We start from the raw sequence: 15,366 nt of genomic DNA, 5'->3' as shown, positions 1-15,366 counted from the left end.
CTCTATGTGACTGATGGAAGGTGCCCCTGGAGTAGCCTGTCATATTGTGTCTTACTTGCTCCTGGAGCCATAGCACCCTTTCTCTTTTGTACTGGATGGGAGGAGACTTGTTAGATAAAAGCATGTGAAGATGTAACACTCTTGCTGTCTTGACAGCTAGTAAGGATGGGGAGATAGATAATGCTAAAGATGAGTTTATACTTTGGGGAAATGCACAAGGCAGACTGTGATTAATTGCCACATGAGAAAATGTGACAGACTCTTAAGATTGAACGGAGGAAGGGAAAGATTTCTGCAGTCTACAAGAGCATACAAGCATGACGTTGGCCCCATTTGCTGAAGAAAGATGGGATCCAAAAGAGAAGGGGTGAGAAAAGTGGGTTGGGGAAGCAAAAGCAGGGATGAGAGTCTCTCCCACTTCCCCTCTCCTCCCTTCTCCTCCTCTGTGATACACTCAAACTCCCCCACCTTTTTTCTTGTCTTTCTTTCAGTTGTTTTGACAGGAACTCACAGTAGCCCAGTCCAACTTGGCTTCAGCTTCCCAAGTGTTTAGACCAAGGAATGAGCTGCCACACCTGGGTATAATTTTTAAAATAGTTTGAACTCCTGAGGACCATGTGCTTTTTCCCTTTGAATTTGTTAATTGGTTTAAATCCAGGCTCTAAATATTTAGAAAGTTGCACCTAATTTCTAATCATGTTAATACAGCATCCAAGATTTGAAAGGTTCAAGGTATTTCATCAATTTCCCTCTGTTTAGCCTTCGTTTGTCTTCAGAGAGACTCTGGCTCTCTTACAGAGATCTGAATGGAATTAGTTCTTAGTATCAAGTATTAAACTCGGAAAAAACACATTTCTGTAACTTTGAGGCAGAAATGCAAAATCAATTTTCCTCAAGTACTTCTCAAAGGCTTTCAATCTCAAGAAGAAAAAAAAAGTAAGATTTCTTTAATCCATTAATACAGTTCCCCTCCCCCCATGGCACATGAAATCAAGCCTCTTGAGAGCTAGGAGAGATTTTAGAAACCACTTAGTCTAGTACCCCCTGTTTAGAGATTACTAAAAGCAGATAAAGTGACTTGCCCTTCCAGATCTATCTCTTGCCTGGTCTCCAAGCCCTCTGCTTTCTCAGATACCTTCCTACTTAAGGTTATAAAGGCATTGATTTCATGAGACTGAAAAGGGAGGCAGGACTTAGTGTTGAAGAAAAGAGTCAAGCAAAATGGCTAGCTCTGTTTGAGTTCATTTTCATTAAGGATCATTAATATGACTGATGTGTTTGGGACACTGTTTGAAGGATACTTCTGCCACTGTAGCTCAGAAGATCCCTTGTAAGCTTTTTGACTACTGTTATGGTTGGCCTCAGGTGTCAACTTGACACAAACCTATAGTTTGGGAAGGAGAAGGTCAACTGAGGAATTGGCCTGATCAGATTGACCTGTGGCCAGATCTATACTATACAGTATCTCCTTAACTAATAATTGATGTGGAAGTACAATCCTAGACTCGTGGATGTGTGTAGACTGTGTAAGAAAGGTTGCTAACTGTAAACCTGAGGTCAAGCCAGTCAACAGTTTTCCTCCATGATAAATGAGCACTGTAAGTTAATAGATATGACTTGCTATATCTCAAGGCAGATGTTCTGTTTGACCAGATTCAGGCAATTTGTTTTACAATAGGTATTCAGAACAGTAGATTTCCTGGATTTGGTGACTCCTTTGACAAAAGACCTTAGGACAGATGGGTTTCATTTTCTTGTTGTAGGTTTCATGATTACTATTATTTCCTTTGTGCCATTGTCATTGAAAGGATATAAGCTGGACTTATGGTTTGTTTTGTGGGTTTTTTTTCTCTTAATTGGGAAATGAAGTCAGTAATAAAATATAGTCTGAGCTGTTTCTCTTGAGGGGACAGTCTTCATGTTTTCCTCAGTGCTCTGAAGATCCTACGGTTGTTATGTGAATAGCAATGTGTTCTGTCATCTGTCTTCCTTTGAAAATTAGATTATCGTGGTTGTTTTAAAATAAATATCACAAATGTAGGATAATTCAGTTTAGTCTTGAACCAAGATACATTAACCATTTTTTTAAAAAAATATCTAAGTTCTATGTGCTGTAGGGTTATGAGATCAAAGCTATTTCAAGTGAAAGAACACCAAATGGCTTTGTTCATTTCTCTCCCATCTCCCCCCCCCCAGGGGGGGGCTAATGGAACATGCCTGTCCTCTCAGCTGCTCAGAAGACTGAGGCAGGAGGATTGCAAGTTGAGGGTGAGCATGGGATGCAGAGTGACTTCAAGGCTAGTCTTCCAATCTTGGTGAGACATTGTTTCAAGATGGAGAAGTCAAAGGTGGCTTTAGCTAATAACTCAGTGATAAAACATTAGCTTAGCATACATACAGCTCTGGGTTTAGCTCAGAAGAAGTCAGAGTGCTTCCGCCTTTCTTTCCTCCTTTTAAAGGAGGCTTTTAATATCAGTGTGTGTGTGTGTGTGTGTGTGTGTGTGTGTGTGTGTGTGTGTGTGTGTGTGTGTGTGTGACTTTAATCTGCCCGCACAGGTACAAAGTTTTCTGGTGGCATTTTTTGCATGCTTAGTTTTATTATCCCACACCTAACCCTCCTACACGTTTGCCCCTGGTGTTGGCTTCTGAGCTTGCTCACCTTTTTATTTTGCAGTAAGAAGCAGCGGAGTCCTGTTAATTTGTACGTGTGCAATAGTCAGCGTCTTTAGAGCTCCACCACGTTTTCCGGTACTTTCTTTCCCCAAGTTTCACTAGAGTGAGGACGAAAGCATCCGGTACTAGGCAATAGCAATCTGAAAGTAGTATTGGAATTTTATCGTTGAAATCAAGCATTTAGCAATGTTTTGCTGAGGATGCAGAAGTGGAGCTTGGTGTAGTGGGAGAGAGATGAGCAGACACAATGTGTGTCCAAACTAATATCTCACTTAATACTTGGTAGTAGAAAATGGATTTTTTTCCTAACATTTTGTATGATACATTTGTGGTTCAGCAAGAACACTTGTAGCAGTGTGTTATGCCTTTGATGAATTTCCCTTTTATTGACATAATTCATAGGAAAATAGAAGAATTGGTTGCAGGTCCCATGCCATGATGCTGCCAATGGCAAGCTCTTAACATGACTCTTACCATGAATCGGAATGTTGGCACTGTCTTTTATAATTTATTAGTCCTTAGAGTGCTTTGTCCATGAAGCTTCGGAGAAATAAGAACAATAAGGCACACGATTAATTAAAATCTTTAGAATGAGCAGCAGCAGCATTAATAAAACATTATTCTCTACAGCACGGAGGAATTGCAGTCTCAGTGGGGAGAACCAGGATAAAAGTCTGTCTTTCTTCGTAGTCAAGAAGCTGAGTTTATTGTACTTGGGTTGATTGATTTAAAAACGCAAACTTGTAGGCAGTATGCAGCTCTTCTCTACACAGATCATCTGGGCTATTAATAGCAGTTGCTCATCTAAACTCTATGCTCAGTTTTATACATATATTCTTGGACAGTCCTCAGAAGAAATGCACAAAGGAAGTGTCAGGCTTTTCAATGTGCTTAATGAAGGGCTTCTCAAAGTACTCCCCACCCTTCATCATCATCAGCAGCTTGTTAGGTAAATTCAAACCCACCCCTACCTCCATTGGTATCATGTTTTTAGGATGGGAGCCCTGCTTTGTTTAAGACCAAGTCTCAGGTGTTCCATCCACATGCTGAAGTTTGAGAAGCACTGGACTCTACGACTATCTGTGATGATGCTCTGTTTGTGGACCAGAGTTTCAGATAGTATATTGAACTTCACTGCTGACTGGGGATGTCTACAGTGGCCTGATAAATGGTGGTTTTCCCAGTGCTTCTGTTTGTAAAAAGAAGCCATTTAGCTAGACATTTTTCTTTGCAGAGCTATCTAGTCTCTTGCCACTGTAAATCATGATTCTCTTCCTTAGGGGATCCTTGGGAATGAGATGTGACTGGTTCTGGTCATGTCTTGTGACAGTCCCTGACGTCATGGGCTTTGCTGTGCTTGCTCTTGTGCATTCATAGAAAGAGCCTTGTGTTGGAAACTTAAATGCCAAACCATTTCTCTTATATTTTTGGTTCTGAGCCTAGCCATTAACAGCTGAGCCATCGCTCCAGCCCGCCAAACCATTTCTCATTGACTAATTGATAGGATACACCCATTTAATGTGCTGCTCACATATTCCATTCTGGAGCATTGGTACTGTGTACCACATGCAGAGATAAGCCAGGCCCCAGCACAGATGGTGCATCTGGTTTATTGCTTACTAGTTGCATGACCTGCATATACTTTCTGACTTAGGAGTTGTAGTTTCTTGAACTAAAAATAGAGGTTATGGTGTTCTGTGGATTAAATGTGGATGTTTGGGAATACTTTGGAAAATACAGAGTGCTACATAAACGTACAATTAAGTTCTAGAATGCCTTGAAGAACAACTTCTGAACTCAGATGGCTGGAGACATATAGTGATGAACTAGATCGTCTTCATCAGGTAGGGAGTAAGTGGGTTTATCCCAGGTGTCTGCACAGAGTGCAGAGACCATGGGTGTTTGGCAGGGGACCTGGTCCTCTACAATAACTCAAAGTCGGTTCTAAATGATCGTCTCTCAGTTCCAGCTATAAAATGGATGTCAGAAGACCTCCATGCAGAAGTTATAAGCAAAGAGGTTGATTTTAAGAATAAGAATTTAGAGTCAATGATTGTATGTGCAAAGCTGAGAACTAGGAAGTTGTAGAAGAAGATATGATAGGGCTAGAAGACTGTGGGTTATGGAATAGGACTGTCATAGCCCTTGTACAGACTCCTCATACTGTTCCCGAGTCTCTAAGAAGCCCTTTTTCTCTAGCCCACAAACCATATCTTAACTTTGTAGAAGAGCAAGAAACTACATAGGTTTATTTATCTCTGTTACCTGGTAATAATGTCACCCGATGACACATCAGGATAACTATACGGATGATAGTTCAGGTTAATTAAAGCATCTCTCTCTCTCTCTCTCTCTCTCTCTCTCTCTCTCTCTCTCTCTCTCTCTCTGTGTGTGTGTGTGTGTGTTTGTGTGTGTGAGGGAGAGTTGACAATATGAAGAAGACTATGTCCCTTCGACAGGGACATTGTTTTTCGACTCTGGATTCTTGCCTATGGCATTGGAAATTTGAGAAAGCTTAAATATCTGACTTGAAGAGAAGACAGAGTTCTAAAACGTTTAGTAAAATGTTCAGATTTTCTAATGTAGGCTGAATGGAAGATGAAACTTTTCTTCATGGCCCAAGTAGCACATCTGCAGGCCAGATTTGGGTATAGACTGCCAGCTGGTGGCCTCTGCTGTAGAATGTTCTGTAAACAAGATCTGTTATTATTGGATGCCCTGGAATTTATAATCCCCTCCCAGGAGCCACTATGTCAGGGACCCACCAAGGAATACATCTGTGTTTTCTTGTTACCCTCAACATTAGCGCCCTCCCCCACACCCATCTCAAGGCCGGGCCTGTTTTGCTATAGACTCCAGAGCCTTTTAAATTTGTGCTGCATAGTTTGCAGAGAGTCTAAATCCAGATGTTTAGGCAGTCAGACAACTCCATCTCTTTTTAGTCAAGACTTGCAGAAATGGCACTACATGGTTTTCCCTTTCTAGGAGGTGGCGCATCAGTTCTTCACCCAGCTACTGGATAGAATGATCCATAGGTCCTCCATGCCTCTCCTTATTACTCTCCTCTGTATATATGTACATTTACATATGAACATGTGGAATGTACATGTGTATACAGGTATGTGGAGACCAGAGGACAATCTTGGATATCACTCTTCAGGCATTGACCCACCCCACCCTATGCCCTTTGTAAAGACATGGCTGCTTATTGGCCTAGAGTTTATCGAGGCTAGAATGGCAACTAGTGAGCCCTGGGAACTGCCAGCTTTCACTTCCCAGTACATGGGATGCATAGCCCAAAGCCATCATGCTTGGTTTCGGGACATCCATCTTTTTCAGGAAGGATGTCAGTACTGATTCCATTTTCAATTTTCCTTACAGAAAAAGGAGTTTGATGTGGACACCCTCAGCAAATCAGAGCTGCGGATGCTCCTCAGCGTGATGGAAGGTGAACTAGAAGCCAGAGACCTCGTGATTGAGGCCCTGCGGGTAAGAGCATTCTGGGGGTGTGCTACTAACATTTCCGAGGGGGGCAATGGCAGAGGTGCTTTTCCTCTTAATTTCTGAATCACTCACATTTACAGTGTTAGAGCAGGTTAATGTATACTCTTTACTCAAAACTTCAGCCTTAACAAGACAGACAAGCTGAAGTCATGTGTTGTCGATACACTGAGAATAAACCATTGAAAATGGGAGACTCGAGATGTCTACTGGGATGTATCAAAAATTTTTATATGCATTGCATATTTGACCCATACAATTTGAGAAAGTACTTAGTACTTTGGTGTCTTGTATGTGTATATGATACCGTTGGAGAAAATTAAGAAAATCATTAATAAAAATATTGCTAACAATCTATCTTTTTACTTCCTATGTAAGTCATGAGTGATGTTTTTCATTTTCAAAAACTCAAGAGTTAAAATGAAAATGTCTTCAAATTATTTTCTTCAGAGTTTTCAATAACTTAAAAATATTCCTATAATAGGTTACAAAGAATGGCATTCGCCTCTATTACATTTTCTTTTGGCAATAATGTTAAATTCTCTTGATGCAGTTTTCTAATTGGAATTCTACATCCTGACTTGCTTTGGTCTATCAGTCGGCTGTAGGTTTCGGTTTCATTTTGGTTTTGTTCCCTCTTCTATATCCATTTGTGTACAATTAGATACATCTTGGCTTTCAGTGATTTGGCAAAGAGAATTGTAATCATTACATACAGAGCATGGCTTTATCTTATTTCACTACAGATTATTTCCTTAGACTTTCTGCTGTAGACTCATGAGAATCTGTAAAGTGTCAGCTGATCGTTCCTGTGACCAGAGCTTCTACGGTGAAGTAGAGAACTAGGGATGTGCAAGGGTGTACCCAGCTTTTCAGGGGGCACACCCAGCTATACAGGCGAGAACTTGGTCCTGGCTGGGAGTGAAAACAGTTCCTGAATTCCACATCTAAAAATTGTTTACCATCACTTCCATGGGCAAGAACAGTTTGCTCATACAGTGGGAGTTCAGTTGTATCATCCACGAGCCAGCACCAATGGAGTTCTACACGTAGATTCAGCCTTTTAAATAAGGAGCTTTATTCCGTAGCCATTTGCACAGTTTGGTTGTCAGTGTCGTCTGTCCTGCTCTACGTTGAGAATATAGCTGTTAGCATTTTTGTTTAAGCCCCCCCTCCCTACCCCCCCACTCCCCACCCCCTGCCACCAAATTACTGGCAAGGGCCAGGTGTGCCTGACTCACTTTAAAAGGGGCTGTTCGCCTCCTCCCCTCTCTCTTGCTCCTGCTCTGTCCTCTTGTTCCTTCCCCCCTCTCTCTCCATGTGCTCATGGCCAGCCTCTATTCCTCTAGTCCTCTATTCCTCCTCCTTCTCCTCTTCCTCCTCCTCCTCCTCTTCCTTCCTTCCTTTCTTCTTCTTCTTCTTCTTCTTCTTCTTCTTCTTCTTCTTCTTCTTCTTCTTCTTCTTCTTCCTCCTCCTTCCTTTTCCTCCTCCTTCTTCTTCTTCTTCTTCTTCTTCTTCTTCCTCCTTCTTCTTCTTCTTCTTCTTCTTCTTCTTCTTCTTCTTCTTCTTCCCCTCCTCCTCCTCCTCCTCCTCCTCCTCCTCCTCCTTCTTCTTCTTCTCTCTCTCTCTCTCTCTCTCTCTCTCTCTCTCTCTCCCTTTTCTGTCTCTACTACTCTTTTCACTCCCTTCCCCATGCCCTGAATAAAGTCTATTCTATATTATACAGTCCTGTGGCTGGTCCCTCAGGGAAGGCATGCCTCATCATGGGCCAGCAGAGGCACCTCCTTCCTCCGTGCCTGGCTACATATCCACCAAAACATATTCCCCTCTCCCCTTATCTTTTATAAACACAACAATAGCACTAACATGCGTGACTCTGCTACAGAATACAATCACCAAGTCACATAACACCCTGAAGCCAGACAGAAATGCAGGACTCCATCTTGTCCTTGGGTGTTTTTCCATTCTGTGTTAAGGTAGAACATGAACTGGCCCTGTGTGCCTTCCTACTGCTCACACACCGACGACACTTAGCCGATTCTATGGTTTTTGCAGTATCTCCAACTGGAAGAGCACAAAAAGGTTCCCCAAGTATCAAGTATGTATCTTCAATAGGATCAGTGTCTGGGTTATAAGGAAACTTACATGGAACAGTGAATGGTTTAAACCCTAGTCAAGTCCTAGTTCTCATGCTCATAAAGTATTTCCGTTGTGCTTTACTAAACCGCCATGGACGTTATGGATAAATTGGATGTTCAAGGAGGATGTAATAAAGTAAAGAGCCAAAAAATAAAAGTAAAAATCTCAGTGGATCATGACATGCATTTCCTGCTCCCTCATGGAAAAGTAACTTAGAGTAAGTGGGGGGAAATTCAGAGGAGTTGGGGGAGGGTAGACTGTAATCAGGATGTATGGGAAAAAAACTATCTTCAATAAAAGAAAAACAGGAAAAATATGAATTGCCATTTATGTGCATGCTCCCTTGAAGATATGATGAGCTTATGGCCAATTGCACCTCTTTATAGCTTTGCAATAAAAACACAGTTGAAAGAGAATCCTGATCCACGCCTACCATCATGTTGACTCAGATACTGTAAGGTGGTTTTACTGAAATGGTAAGTGACTTCTGGTAAAGGTCCCCAAATAAAAGTGCGTGTTTAGCCAGTCTTGCTGGTAATGGAGCTCAGCACTGGGGAGGCAGAGACAAGGAGATCACTCTAAGTTCGAAACATATGTGCTCTACATAGCAAGACCTCTTGTCAAACAAAACAAAACAAACAGAAAGAAAGAACTAAAGGAAGAAAGGGTACACATCTACATGGGAATTGAATCTCCAGAAAATTCAGTTTTTTAAAAATAATTTAGATGAGTTGTTTTTTTGATAAAAAGGAACTCCTCTTTTGTTTCATGTTCTAATGAGAGGAGTAAACTGAGGTACATTTAAAGGTTTGAAGAGAACTTCCTGGAGGCAGACAGGAGTTCAAGGCCAGCCTCGTCTCTAGTGTGTGTTTCAATACACCCAGGGATACACAGAGAAACCTGGTCTTGAAGAACCAAGAAAATAAAAGAAGGAAAACAAGATCATAGATGTGCGGCAGACTCTCCTCCCTGCCCCTTAAGAGCCAGTTGATAAGAAAGCAAAAATGTTCTGCCCAGCTTCAGCATAGCCTGTGGAGAGGCCCTAGCCAAGACCAGTCTCCTATGTTGAAAGATGGAAATCAAACAAACCGACTATGTGAAGCCCTAAAAGAAAAAGAGACATCTAGGACCACACATGGGCTTACACAGGAGCCTTTCTCGTTGACAGAGAGAGCCTCTATGGAATTCAGCATGTGAGATCTTCTTAGAAGCTTTCTTAACAAAATGATGTTTATGATTTATTTCAAGATTTAGAGATCTGGTTTAAAGAGTGGGTACTGATGGAATTTTCACATACCTGCGGTACCTGGAATAGACTCAGGTGTCAGGATTTACTGTTGTACTAGTCAAATATTTACTTGGGTCCAAATGTGCCTTCTAGTACCCATTTCCTTAACTGCAGAAGAGTGTGGCCTACTGGCCAATTAATGCCACAGACAGAACTTGAGAAGAAAGGGTGTGAAGAATTTTATTTCCTATTAGTAGATAAACTTATCTATAGATTAAGAACCAAAACTCTTTAAGCAGTAACCAGTATAGCATGTATTTACAAATAAAATACATTTTGTTTTTTTAAAGTACAAAATAAAGATATTTGAGCTTAATAATTGAAATAAGGGATAACTAATTTATACCCTGAACTGCATTAGATTTGTGAAGCACCCAGATTTTTTAGAATTTAGAAATGTGTTTCAGGTACACATTTACATGGGAATTGAATCACCAGATTAATTAAGCTCAGCGGTTAAGAACACTGACTGTTCTTCCAGAGGTCCTGAGTTCAATTCCCAGCAACCACATGGTGGCTCACTACCATCTATAATAGGATCCAATGCCCTCTTCTGGTATGTCTGAATATAGCGACAGTGCACTCACAAGAAATAAATAAATCTTTAAAAAAGAGAAAGAAAAGGAAAACAAACCAACCAAGAAATGTGTTTCAGACCAAGCTGTTTCACTTTCTAAATCACATGACTCTGGTTGTTTTGACTTTCAAGTTATAACGATTTCATTGATCATTGGATAAGTAGCAAGAGACTTTTCAGAAAGGTCCATAAATATAAGATTGGGGCAAGACTGATTATAATGTGTATTTTGGCATATTTTTTTAAAGATTTATTTATTTATTTCATGTATGTGGGTACACTGTGCTGTCTTCAGACACACCAGAAGAGGGCACTGGATCCCATTACAGATGGTTGTGAGCCACCATGTGGTTGCTGGGATTTGAACTCAGGACCTCTGAAAGAGCAGAGCAGTCAGTGCTCTTAACCACTGAGCATCTCTCCAGCGGTATCTTGGCATTTTTAATGCTTTTGTTTTTAAGATCAAAACTACTTTCCATATAAAAAGTCCATAGCTTTATAACAATAATGACTTTAAAAATTTTGTAAACAATAGTCTTCCACCTGTTTTGCTCTGTAGGCCAAGATGGCTGTGAACTTGGATTCCCCCCTGCCTCCGCCTCCTGGGTGCTGGGATTGCAAGCATGTATCACCAGGCCCACTTCTAAGAATGCCCTTTTCTGTTAAGAAGAAAATTGTATTTTAAAAACAGCAGCCCTGACTACTGACATCAGTCGATGCAGTATGCCTCTTTCCCCTTTTCTTACGGGAGATAAATGAAAATTGACTGTACCAAGGATAGAAAATCCTCCTCTCTAACTTTATAAATAGGCCAACTGTGGGAGGAGGATTCTCAGTTATTTGCATTGGAATTTTAAAAACTTGACCATTTTAGCATTTATTTACGTAAAATGAGCTTACAGCTCCAGTAACCTTGGGGACAATCAGATGGCATAAATACCTATACAAGAGGTTGTGTAAACAGCCGTATAGGAGACCCAAATTACAGTAGAAGTTTCTTTCTCTCTCTTAGTGTTTTGAAGCTCAGTGGTGGGAGCTGCGAGCCAGCTCTTTGCCAAATCCTCATTTAACTGCCTGGATTATTTCTGTTTCACTCTCCTCCTGAGGGAATTGGACTCCTCTGTGTGGTGGAAGCTTGATTTTGGGCCACTCCACATGCCAGTGTGTAGTAAGATGGCAGGGGGGAGGCGAACCGCAAGCCTCTCTCAGCTTGCAGCTTTCTTTGCCTCACGCTCAAGAATTCCTGGAGTTGGACAGGGTGGCAAATGCTTGCTATTGCAGTGCAGGAGGCTGAGGCAGGAGGATTGAGAGGTTGAGGCGAGCCACATAGTGAGACCCTGTCCAAGATAAACAAAGACGTGTTCAATGAATACCTACTAGATACCAGGCAGAAAGTCAAGGTGAAGCTGAACTGCCTGAAATAGAGCCACTGTACACCAAACATATTAGAGAAGTGTTCTGTCTTGACTTTGGATATTGTAAATTAATTCTTCCCAGGAGTATCATTTATGCCAGACTTTGCTTTTCTCGAATTGTCACCAAGCAGTGTTTAGTGTTTTTGTAATTCGATTTATATAATCAAGAAAAATAAAAGCCTGTCCTACTCGTTGGGCTTTTAAATGATATTTAAACTAAAGTAGGGTTTTCTCCACCTCAGCGCTGTTGATATTTGGGTTAGATGGTTCTGAAGGGAGGAGAAAGTGTCCAATATACCTTCAGAAGGTCAGCAGCATTCCACATTGGCCTGCCCCCAACCGTGCTTGGGCATTGCCAACAGCTGTGAGGAGAAGGAAGGTCTACTCTGAGAGGCACAGTTGCTCCCGTGGGCTCAGCACCGTTCTAAAGTTGTGTTGACCACTAGGAATGTCACTTTAAAGAATTTATATGGGGGAAAAAAAGGAACGTAAGTACTCTAAATAATTTGAACCCATTATGATACAGTGGTTTTATGGGGAAACACTGACCCTTCAAAGCTAAAGGCTAATCTGAAAAATGCCCATTTTGACAAATTTTATGACCCTTTCCCAATATGTCACATATTTTACTGTTTAAAATTGCAGTGTAGTTTCTCTTCCAGAACTTAAGTGCTTTTACTTTTCAAAGTGAAATATGTTTATGATTGAAATTCTCGGTGTTGGAATCTTGATCTAGAACACATGGTGCTGAGGAGTTAACTCAGAGCTTCCCACAGAATAAGCAGGTGCCCATCCTTCCACTGACCCGGGCCCCTAGTGCCAGACAGAAGTAGTTATAAAAACAGCTCTCGGTGACTAGCACTGAATTGTGAGCATACCTTGTACAGCATGTGTGCTAAGTGTTGATACATAATATTAATCTGCCTTTTCATTGGTTTCAACTAAGTAAAACATGAAGGGTTTTGTCTTTCAAAATTGCCCTATGATTGCTGACAATGACAACTGATTGACCAAAGTATATTTGTTTTGTGTATGTTGTGCATTGTAAAGAATGGATTTGGTGAGCAGAGCTGAATTTATGAAAACAAATTCAATCCTTTTTTTTCCTGTCCATGGAGATAAGATGTTTCCATGTCTATCCAAAAGAAGGAGGCAGTGATCGGAATTTGAGTCATTTCTGCAGCAAAACCAGTTTTCATAAAGTGCAAATAGGCAGTGATTTTTTAAAATACTATTGTATTTTGTCTAGTAAGAAGGAAGTAGAAACTATCGATTTTCTTTCTGAGAATTTTATTTTCTTTAGTGAATGCTTACCATGAGTAAAAAGAAGGAAATAGAATACAGAGGGAAAAGGCTCTATATGCTAAGAAATCAAGGTGATGTTATAAGCACAGGTCTAAGGCCAGAGGTCACCGACTAGCGTTTCTTGATTCTTGTGCCCCAGAATTGTACCCAGGGATACATGGTAATGTAGTAAGAAATAGAGATAGAGGGCTAATATCCAAAATATCTAAAGAACTCAAGAAGCTAACCACCAAAAAACCAACCAGCCCAATCAAAAAGTGAGGTATAGAACTAAGCTGAGAATTCACAACAGAGGCTGAGAAGCACCTAAAGAAATGTTCAAAGTCCTTAGTGATCAGAGAAATGCAAAGCAGAATGACTCTGAGATTCCACCTCACGCCAATCTGATTGACTAAGAACAAAACCTCAGGTGACAACATACACATGTAATCGAGGATGTGGAGAAAGAGGAACACTCCTCCATTGCTGAGGGGACGGCAAACTGGTACAACCATTCTGGAAATCAATTTGGAGATTCCTCAGAAAACTGCAGATAGAGCTGATTTAGTAAGAAAAGCAAAGAACTCCCAAGAATGGGAGTAGGTTAGAGAGCAGGGGAAAGGGATCCACTATAATAAAGCTGGGCCACAAGGCTCATGCGTGACCTTTTATAGTCCATTCACACAGCATCTGCTTTCTGATTCTTATATCATGGCTTTTTCTTGCGCCTGCTGGGTTTGTTACGTGTGGTCCAGGAGGACCAGGGACTCAAGTCTGTTTTGTCATATGTCAGTGTCCAACTCTACTGACTCAGTGAGGATGCTGTAAAAGCAAAGTGTTTATGTTACCAGTCTGGGCCCAGCTAGTGATCCAGAGAGCTAACTGAGTAATGCTTCCTTACCGAATACTAACACATTATGAAAACATCTGTGAGCAAAACAAACTGCCAGTGGCACTTGTGGATCTCAGCGATGGATCCCTCCAAACTGGGCGCAGTGCATAGTCAGTTACACAGAGGAAGGCAGGGCTATGGTTTTTTGCACGACTTGAAGATAACACAGTCACAAGGACTATCCAGTTACCATGACCTGAAAAATTAAGATGTTCTTTCAGATATTTTTGGTAACATTTTAGCCATATTATCTGAACACTCAAAGGCTAAGCTACAAACTAGGGATTTGTGGAAGATTTTTTCCTTATATGTATGATTAATGTTATTTCTTGTCTAGAGAAAGATAGTAAGAGTTCGAAGCAACACCCTCAGAATCCTACCATTTTTCTTCTCGTTAGCACAGTTAGGGGGCAAATTAGGAGATTTGCTTCTACCTTTCTGTTTTCTGAGTCAAACTGTAAGTCTGTTTTTATTTGCTTGCTTGCTTGTTTGTGGTACTGGGGATCGAACCCAGGCCCTTGCTTATTTTTCCAGTTTGTTCCTAGTTGCTTCAATACATACCTCGACCAAAAGCCACTTGGGGAGGAAGGGGTTCATTTCAGGGTGGAGCTTCAGGCAGGAGTCTGGGGGCAGGGACTCAAGCTGAAGTGCTTACCCCTCCCCAAGCTTGCTCAGCTTGCTTTCAGATACAATTTAGGACCGCCTGCCACGAGTGGCACTGACCACCATGGATGGATCACCCCTGCATCAACTGTTAATCAAGAAAATGCCCACACAGGCTTGCCTTGGGGGTCACACTGATGGGGACATTTTCTCAGTAGAGATTCCTCCTTTCCACATACCCCTAACTTGTATCCTGTTGGCAAAATCTAACCAGTATTCTAGGCAAGCACTTTGCCACTGAGGATGAGCCCTAACCCTATACTGATGTTTTTTGAGTCAGTTCCCAGAATGTTTTTTGATTTGTTCCCAGAATGTGATTATTCCGCCTTGATCTCTTAAGTAGCTGAGATTTTAGTTCATGTCACCATCTATAGCCATCATTTTTTTTATTGTTTTATTTTTATTTACTTATTTTTTCTTACTTATTCACTTTACATCCCGCCCACTACATCCCTCCCAGCCACCCCTCCCACAATCTTCCCCCACCCTTGCCTTCTGCCCTTCTTATCTGAGCAGGTGGGGCCCTCCTGGATATCCCCCCACCCTTGTAATTCAAGTTTTTGTAAGGCTAGACATTTCCTCTCCTACTGAAGCCAGACAAGGCAGCCCAGCTAGAAGATCATATCCTATGGACAGGCAACAGCTTTTGGGCTATCCCTGACTCCAGTTGTTTGGGACCCACATAAAGACCAAGCTGCACATCTGCTACGTATGTATAGGGAGGCCTCGGTCCAGCCTGTGCATGTTCTTTGGTTGGTGGATCAGTTTCTGAAAGCCCCAAGGGTCCAGGTTAGTTGACTGTCTTTCTGTGGAGTTCTTATCCCCTTTGGGGCCACAATCCTTCCTCCTGTTCTTCAATAGAGTCCCCAAAGCTCCATTCACAGTTTGGCTTTACCCAGATCCAGATCAGTCTGGATCTGTCTGAGTCAGCTGC

The 15,366-nt window shown here is 41.5% G+C and overlaps 1 protein-coding gene across 1 annotated transcript in view; it reads left to right on the top strand.

Moving 5' to 3' along the window:
- Positions 1–15,366, top strand: part of Cttnbp2 (cortactin binding protein 2) — a 158,230-nt gene that overhangs the window by 7,492 nt on the left and 135,372 nt on the right. Inside the window, exon 2 of the mRNA XM_032906912.1 lies at positions 6,055–6,162. Within this exon, the coding sequence (XP_032762803.1) occupies positions 6,055–6,162 (108 nt within the window). The remainder of the gene's footprint in view (positions 1–6,054; positions 6,163–15,366) is intronic.

This window comes from Rattus rattus, chromosome 6 (genome assembly GCF_011064425.1).
Source record: "Rattus rattus isolate New Zealand chromosome 6, Rrattus_CSIRO_v1, whole genome shotgun sequence".
NCBI classification, from domain to species: domain Eukaryota; kingdom Metazoa; phylum Chordata; class Mammalia; order Rodentia; family Muridae; genus Rattus; species Rattus rattus.
The sequence above is the reverse complement of the archived record's forward strand: the minus strand, read 5'-3'. Positions and strand labels throughout refer to the sequence as shown.